The sequence below is a fragment of the Octodon degus genome, unplaced genomic scaffold, assembly GCF_000260255.1.
Source record: "Octodon degus isolate 3935 unplaced genomic scaffold, OctDeg1.0 scaffold00082, whole genome shotgun sequence".
In the NCBI taxonomy this organism is placed as follows: Eukaryota; Metazoa; Chordata; class Mammalia; order Rodentia; family Octodontidae; genus Octodon; species Octodon degus.
Window position 1 is genome coordinate 12,326,667 of NW_004524658.1, and position 9,144 is coordinate 12,335,810.

Below are 9,144 nucleotides of genomic sequence, written 5' to 3' on the forward strand. Positions count from 1 at the left end.
GTCAGTGCATTTATTCATATCTGCAGGCACTGAGGCACCTATTTATAGAAATACATGGGTCACCTGTAAGCAGTCACTTCTTCAGCATAGCATAAATCTCAGCAGGCCAATTTGATTTGTTTTAACAGGAGAAATGGAAAGATGCATGGAACAAGCCAGATTTTCCCTCTAGAAAATGAGCCTTTAATGAATTGCTTTGGGAATGCACTTAGGTTGCCAAATAATATGCTCTTCCCAGTCACCATCTTTATGGTATAAAATATAAGTTCTAATATAGTATATAAGATCTTGTTCTATATTTTTGTGGACAAAAGCCAACAAACAAAATGTGGTAAAGGGCCAGTGAGGTAGCTCAGTGGACTAAGCACCTGCTTTGGCAAGTGCAGGGACTGGGGTTCAGTCCCCGGTACTGCATGCTGCACTGTCCCCACCCCTAGGCATGCTGAGCTGGCCGTTGAGTCTGGGCATGGTGGCACATGCCACATGTCTGTAATCCCAGCACCGGGGAGGCTGATAACAGGAGGATCACTATGAATCTGAGGTGCATAGTGAGACCCTGTACCAACTACATGAAATTTTTTTTTAAAAAAGGTGATAAAATATTTGGGTTCATTTAAGTATGTAACCTGAAGTAATGGATTAGTAAATTTCAATAGAATACCCTTGTAACCTAGAAAGTTTACACACCTTCTGAAGATACCCATAAGTAACATTCAGAAAAAGATCTAACTCAGTCAAAACAGTTTTTAAAAATATAAGGAAAAAGAGAGGAAGAATAATGTGGTTCCCAGAATAATTATGCACTTGCTCCCACAATTAGTTGACCTTTTTCCTCCAGGCTTTGCTGGTTCATAGCTATGGAGGGAAAGCATGAGTGTCATGGGTGAAAGAAAAGTACATCACTTGTGCTCTGTTTCTGTTGTTTTGTGAATCAGAGGCTCACTATGCTGTTCTCAAACTCAGCAGCCACCCTTCTGCCTCACCCTCCCAAGTGCTGAGCTTACAGTCATGTACCACTGCATCCAGCTGAGCTCTATTGTTTATGTGCCAAATGGGATGGGTATCTCTGGGACAGGTTATAGGGCTCCTGATGCTATTGTGTGGACAGAGTAATAAATGCAAAGCTTTCATTGAATAGAAACTGTTCGATTGCCTGGAAAGATGGGTCAAGGACTTTTTTGTGCCCTGTGGGTAGGGTTGAGCTTACAGTTAAGTTTTGGAAGTGACTTTTGGTGAGTTTATTCTTTGTAGTAACTTTTGTGTTTTATATGACATGTACTGCTTGATATGATTTGCTTTGTTTGCTATCTATAAATCCATGTGATATGTTTGGAATAGCTTTACTGAAATTTGATTTAGCATACCATCTACTTTGTCTTCTAGAAAGATATAAGTCAATGTGTATTTAATAAATTCACAGGGTAAGCAGTTACTGCAACAGCTTAATATAGAATATCGTCTCTTTTCTCATTTCATTAGCAGTCACTCCATGCTTACCAAACCCTGGCCTGAGGCAACCACTAACCTACTTTCTATCTCTGTAGTTCAGCCTATTTTGGATATTTTATATGAATGGACTCAGCATATGTGATGTTTATTTGGGCTGGCTTTTTTCACTTATCAGCATGTTTTCAGTTTCATCTATTTTTATTGTTCCATATCCCATTACATAAATATACCATGTTTTATCCCTCAGAAGGTGAACCCTGGGTTCTCACATTTTGGTTGTTATGAATAATGCTACTAGAATCATTTATATACAAATGTTTATGTGCATGTGTACTTTCATTTTTCTTAGCTAGAAATTGCTAAGTTTTGTGGTAATGCTTACATTTTGCGGTAGTGTCATATTTTGGCAAGTGGCTCCTCTTTTACGTTCCCACTAGCAGTGAGACTTTTGTCTATATCTTTGCCAACATTTGTTTTTGTATTTCCTTTTTATCATAGCCATACTCTAGTGGGTGAGAGCTGGTATCTTGAGATACTTCTATGACTCTTTTAATGTAAAAATTATAACATTTTTAATTTAAAAAGTAAGTTTTAAAGACCCAGTGAAATGAAGGGAAAAAACTGGTAAGCCTAGGTTTGTGAAATTGAGAGTATGTGTTTATGATTAAACTGATAAAGGTTGGTACCTAACTTCTTGGGAATTTTATTCTAGGTGGCCTCTATGCAGTTTATTAACATTGTGGTCCACTCAGTGGAAGACATGAACTTCCGGGTTCACCTCCAGTATGAATTTACCAAATTAGCCCTGGATGAATACTTGGATGTAAGTACAGCTGTGCTCTTTGGCTTCAGTATAGGTATTGATTTATTATCTATCCCAAGATACACTTCCACCATGGCTAAAGATGGCTTGTTGCTCAGTGCGGTCCTCCACTGTCATGCTGGTTAGAGGAAACAATTTGAGTACTGCAGTCTGCCAGAGAATGTGAATTTTTGCTGACTGCCTGGGATTCCATCCATCTAAGAGTCAGATAACCTCTTACAGCTTCCCTTTGCTTTCGAGCTCTGTCTGGTCTTTCATCCTGTCCGCAATGATTTGCATTCTTGATGACTGTGGGGACCCCACCTGGACAGGGAAAGTCAAGCCAAGACTGCTGTAGAGTGATGCTAAATGCTTAGTGCATAAAAATGTGATGAGGAAGTGGGCACCAGAGACTTCCTCCTGCAGCTGTTCAGTTCTGCTTACAGTGTTTGTGGGCTTTGGAAGTTCTACTTTTAGTTCTTTAGAGAATAGAGTTTAGTGTTTCTTTTTCAGGGTCCCTTGCGGAAGTTCTCAGCCAGTTCCCCAAGTTCTTCAGTTAAGAAACAGAAAGTTGATGTGAGGAGTATAAATGGACTTGCATAGTTACATGAGCAAAGGCTGTGCCCCCTCCCTCTTTTAAAAACAAGGAAAGGGATTTATTTCTGTTCATGATTCTGGATCCAGGTATAATGGGCACTTCTGGTGATGACAGAAGGTTTCCCCTCTTCTTTTACTTTTAGGCACTTTTTGATTTCCTTTCCTATAGAATTAGTCCAGTTAAACTTGGAAGACCACTAATAATAGGGCAGGAATTGCACATCTCCATTTCAAGGCTCCTTTTAGCTATGAAGAGGTAGAAGCACTTCCCTTGGGCATTTCCAGAGTTCAGCTGTGTATCCTCTTTGGGAGTAAAGCCAGGGGATCACATACACTGCACTCTCACTTGATGGGGGGGGGGGTCACAGAACTGGCTACTGTCAACATGTCAGCTTCGCTCTTCACCCCAACCAGCGTGTCCTCTGGTAGATGGGCCAAATACCAGCAGAACTTGCTCAGGTAGACCTGGCTGGGGTTTCTGTTAAAACGTTGTTGGCATGATTTTCCTTTTTATTTAAAGACACTTTGATATCATCAAAGCTCTCCCCACCCCCTGCTTTGAGTTTGAGGTCTGATCTCTTTCCCCATTTGTATCCTCTGAGACTAGGACCCCCACCATATTTTAATGGTACTTGAGTACATAGATTCTGAATGGTGTTGTGGGTTCATGTTTATGCTGTCTTGCTTTAGGCTCTAGATTATAATGACAGGTAGCAGGTACTCATTACTTACTATAAACCTCGTGAAAAGTCCCATGAAGCTTCTTTTCCATTTTCTTTTCTAGCCCTTGCCCTTACTCAGAAATCTTTTCCAGGCTGACTCCTAAACTGAGATGGAACATACCTTCTTTAGAACAATCCCAGTTGCAGAATTTCAGGTTGGACATAGGTTGGAGAATGCGCTGCCCTGAGAATTTAAACAAAGTGAAGTTCCTCTTAAAAATTTAAGATGTTACAAAACTTATTCTATAACTTTTTTGATATGTTGGCTCTGCATCCTGATAGAGGTGGTTTGAAGACTAATATTATAAATGTATGTAACTACGTCATTAGTTCAAAAAAGTAGCCTTATGATAGTCATTGGTGGTTAGTAAATATTTATTAGCAACATCTATTTATTAGCAGCTCCTCAGTCACTGATTTGTGCTTCGAGCGGCCGTGGGTGTTCACATAAGAGACTGCCTTGGGGAAGGCATTCACTAATTTGTACTAAATAAGCCTTGGGACTGAATGTAAGCTCTGCCATCGTTCATGTCACCTGCCATTAATTCTCTTCACCGGTCTGCTCCCCAGCCTCTGCTGGAAGCACTCACTGTCCCGTCTTCTGTGCTATCTAGGCACAGTCAAGGTCTGCGTGTCTTGTGACTGTTCCTTTTCAAAACTGCTTTTGAATTTGTGTTCCCTGCGTTTCATCTAAATCAGAACTGCACAGGGGTGGAAAGATTGCATGCACACACACACACACACACACACAAAGAATTATACACAGTGTGGCAAATGGAAACACGTGCATCACGTGTTGCCTGTGTTAGTTTGACTTGGGAGTAAAATACAGTGATTACCCATAAAAGTATTACAACCATACGTGTGTCTGTGAAGATAGGCATTTATTACTAAGCAGAGCTATGAATTTTCCTATTTAATGATTAAACTTCAACATCCATTGTTTTGTAAATAGTTTAATAAGTGTAAACATAAAAAGTTTTGCTAGATATATACATTAATTGTATTAATTAATTATTCATTTTAATATATGGCCCAAGACAATCTGTGTTCATTCAGTGAGGCCAGCAAGCCAAAATATTAGAAACTTATTAAGCCTTCCTGGAAACCTGGAGTTTTTGGAACAAACAAAACTTATAAACTGTTGGGTCACTATATGCTATTTCCACAATTAAATTAACACTGCCTTTTCTTTAATTCTGGTTTTTAGAAGCTGAAACACACAGAAAGCGACAAGCTGCAAGTACAGATTCAGGCTTACCTAGACAACGTGTTTGATGTAGGAGCACTGCTGGAAGATGCAGAAACCAAGAACGCAGCCTTAGAGAGAGTGGAAGAACTGGAAGAAAACATCTCTCATGTAACTATATCTCAGAAAGAGAACAACTGCTTACATTTCATCTAGATGCCAAACATAATTAACCTTAGCTTGTATGGTGGTAAAAGAGCCTAGGAATGAGCTGCGAGCTCTCTGAAGTGGTTCGGGAGATCTTAGGCACAAGCACAGGAGAGTGGGATGGTTAGCGTTACTTAGAGGGAATTTGCTTCACCTGGAGTGAAATGAAGTACGATTTGGCCTGAGATGAAGTATTTTCTGAATATTAGCCATTGCCTCTCAAAACAGACACAGTCCTATGGATATTGTTAGCTAGTGTCTCTGTGATATGTTTCAGAACATGCCAATTTTGTAATTACATAATTCTCTTAGACAGTAGACAATTTTGAGGAAAACGGAGTTTTGCCAGATATCTTCTATAATATCAACTCTACTGGACAGGGACTCAGTTTTCTTTGAGAGAGATTTGTTGCCACACAGCAACTCATAAATATGAGTCTTTCAGAAGGTTGTCCATTCATTAAAGAAGTATTTCAGTATTGAGAGAATGAATTAAAAAACCCCAAGTGTTATGAGAACAAATTCATTTCATGAATTCATTAGCACTTTCCTTGATTGTGAAATGAGTTCTCTGTCTTGGTTACTTTCTTGTTGCTGAGAAAAAATACCCAACACTTGCAAGTTCCAGAAGGAAAGGCTTATTTTAAGTTGCAGTTTGTAGAGGTTTCAGTGTGTAGCTGGCTAGATCCAGGGCAGGGTAGCATGGCAGAGGAGCAGCAGTCCCTGGCAAGGCAGGCAGAAAGTGTGAGCCTTCCTTCTTTTCTTTTATTCCCTGCAGGCTGGAAGCCACTTGGTTGATGCTACCCATACCCATGGTGGCCTTCTTTCCAGTTCAATGTCTCTCTCTCCCCCCCCCCCCCCCCAACTGCTGAGTAAATCAGTGGACTGACTAATACAGTTTTGCATACCCATGAGCCAGTCATTCCCAGAAGCCCCATCTATGAGTGCGGGAAGCATTGGGGGCATCTGCATATAAGCCGTACGGTCTGTATTTGGGGAAGTATTGTTTTCCCTTTTGAACAGCCCATGTGCTGTCCTCATATATTCTTTTAGAGTACTGCACATGCTTCATGTCCTTTACCACTTCACATCATTCTGTAAATGAACATCTCCAAATAACCCTTCCATTTGTAAGCACTGGTGACCTAGTTGGTGTCTGCTTAGTAATAAAATCAGCAGATCAAATCCAATGACTGAACCCGATCAGTGTAAATCCCCCTCTTCATCCCTGATGCTTTTACTGATGATCCATTTTCAGTGAAGTATGAAAAATCAGACATTGCTCAATCACAGTGCCTTATGCAAAAAATGATTTTACACATGGCCGACGCTATCTCTCAGAGCCATTTAGTGTAGTGTCATCATACTTAATATTCACCTTTGTACCAAAGCACTTGAAGTAACCTACCAGACAACTTTTATTATAAGTGTAGTTTGGCTGGGGAAGCAGGCCTCCCTTCTTCTACCCCACTGTTCTCTACTAAGGCTAATCCTGAAGGAATAGAGGGAGACATGCTGTGTGTGTACAGACACAAAGGAGCTGACATCTTATTAAAGAGTATGTAAGAATTATTCATTCCCGGTAGAAACAAATCAGAACCACATTAATCTTCCCAGAAAACACCTTGTAGAACACATGTAGGGCTTCCCACAGGCTCCTGGTGATCTTGCGTCTGTATTTTCTGTGGACCAAGGACTTGATCTGAATGTTTCTGTGTTAGGACATAGCTTTCTTTTCAAACTTTTCCAGTTATCTGAAAAGCTTCAGGATACGGAGAATGAAGCGATGTCCAAGATTGTAGAACTGGAGAAGCAGCTCATGCAGAGGAACAAGGAACTGGATGTTGTCCGAGTAAGTGTGCTGATGGCAGGCGTCCATGGTGGGGTGTGTGCTGTAGCCTCTAGGAACGTGGAATACACTTATTTCAGAGGAATGAGTTGGTGCAGCATAATTATTGGAATTATTTCAGAGGTGATACTCAAGTGAAAATATACAGCTGTGCTATGTGTACACATGTGTGTGCAATCAAATGCTAGAGTTCAGAGTTTCCTTATCATAGATTTTGGGAGCAGTGATGTTTTCCCATCTGGAGGAGGCTGCTTTGGTTCTGTGGGTTACCCATTTTGTTGGAAGTAAAAACAGTGTGGGTTTAATTCATGCCAATTATTTTTATTGGGATTTGTTCTTCATTATGTCTTTGCTTTGTTTCTACTCAAAAACAGATTTGGTGGTTGCCATGGTAACTGAAATTACAACATAGGTTAGACCTAATGGCATTTACCAAAAAAAAAAAAAAAAAGGAAAAGAAAAAAAGAGGCAAAGCCAAACCAATTCATTTTATTATCAGATAATCCCAGTTATTTTATTTGGCCTTAGTGCTGTTTTACCTTACATGTCAGGTATTTATGGTGTGCCATCCATGCGCTTGGAATTGGGCCGAATATAAAAACACCAGCATGCCGGCAGGGTTTTCAGTAAATGGCTCGCCTTTACACCACCATTAAGGCAATGGTGGATTTTATGTGATGGTTATCATGTCTGTATGTGTTGCTTGATATTCTGACACATCCTCCAGTTAACTCGAGGAAATTTATTTTCTGGCACACCGTCCAGACACAGTTGTAGCATATGGACTCAATTCCAGTGCAGAGTCTCAGATTATTAATAGTAGACAGGGTGTGAAGAATGTTTCCCTGCCTGCTGGAGGCTGGTGGGGAGTGAGCACAGGTGCCAGGCCCAGCAAGTAAGTTCAGTTTCTTAAATTGCTTTCGCTGGGACCTCCAAGGGCACCTAAGAAAGGAACCAGGGCAGCTTTTTGAATTGACAATTGTAACTTCTTTGTTTTCTGCTAAAAACCTAGACAGAAATAAGTAATTAGTGGAAGGAAGCTTTGACTTCATTTGTTAACTGCATCACCAAGGGGCAGATGTTAGAATAATTGCTGCCCTGAATTTGGTCAAGGGGCATTATGAGGGCCAGAGAAATCCATTCAAGGACAGTCAGTCCCTGGTTACTCATGAATAGGCTAGTCCTTGCTTTGCAGATTTTTTAATCTTTGTCTGTTTTCTATCCAAGTATGATTTAGGGTTCCTTTGTCTATTGTTAGCTGATATGTGTATCTAGGAGTTACAAATGAATTTTAAAATAAGTACAAGGAAAACATGCTCCACCACCAGAACACCCTCAGGATATTTCAGAGTCAGCTTTTGGGAATAAAAGTTATTTCTGCTCTGTTTCTTTGTCTGCAGGGAATTGAGTTAGTAGCATTTAGTAAATGGAAAGGACTTTTATTAACAGCAATAATTACTAGCATATATTGCATGCATTACTACTATAATTACTAATTACTGGGACTGTCCAGGTTCTGGCTGAGTTTTGTAGAATTCCTACTTATATGAGTATCCTTTTTCTGTTTTTAAAGTTATCTCTTTTTATCCTTAGTTTATCAATCTGATGGTCATAAGTATGAATGTCTTATGAAGACAAACTCTTAACTGTGGACTCTTTTCCAGGAAATCTACAAAGATGCAAATACCCAAGTTCACACATTAAGAAAAATGGTCAAAGAAAAAGAAGAAGCCATTCAAAGACAGTCTACTCTGGAAAAAAAAATTCATGAACTGGAGAAACAAGGGACCATTAAAATCCAGAAGAAAGGGGATGGGGACATCGCCATACTGCCAGTCATGGCTTCTGGTACATTGGCCACAGGGTCAGAAGCTGTAGTGGGTAACTATGCAGGACCAGTTACCGGGACCACCACTTCCGGACCCCTACCCCCACCCCCTCCACCACTACCTCTGTCTTCAGATGCACCTGAGGCCGGTAAGTATCCTTAGAGGAGAACTCAGGCAGGATCTGGGTATCTATACTTTTTCTTTTATTAATTGTTTAGGTCCTTTATCTGCTTATGGTACTATGGTCTTAAATGTTATTGATTTGAAGAACTACTTACATTTTGAGATTAAGAACATAAGTATTCATGTCACTACGTTGCATTATTTCCTCTATTTGTCAGGGATTAATGTGGTCTTGAAAGTAATCCTTTCAAGTGTTTTGTATTCACATGCTTTATATGTGACATGGTGTGACACCTTCTCTCTATTTTTAGTGTCAATTTATTTTCTCCTTTAGCACAAAATGGTCCAGTGACACCACCTATGCCCCCGCCCCCCCC

At 40.2% G+C, this 9,144-nt stretch overlaps 1 protein-coding gene across 4 annotated transcripts in view; it reads left to right on the top strand.

The window, feature by feature from the left end:
- Fmnl2 (formin like 2) overlaps positions 1-9,144 on the top strand; it is a 335,200-nt gene that overhangs the window by 291,286 nt on the left and 34,770 nt on the right. For all 4 annotated transcript variants that reach the window (XM_023721414.1, XM_023721412.1, XM_023721413.1 and 1 more), the window contains exons 11-15: positions 2,162-2,272; positions 4,781-4,930; positions 6,717-6,818; positions 8,480-8,792; positions 9,102-9,144. The exon at positions 9,102-9,144 is cut by the window's right edge and continues 182 nt beyond it. In XM_023721414.1, the coding sequence (XP_023577182.1) occupies positions 2,162-2,272; positions 4,781-4,930; positions 6,717-6,818; positions 8,480-8,792; positions 9,102-9,144 (719 nt within the window). The remainder of the gene's footprint in view (positions 1-2,161; positions 2,273-4,780; positions 4,931-6,716; positions 6,819-8,479; positions 8,793-9,101) is intronic.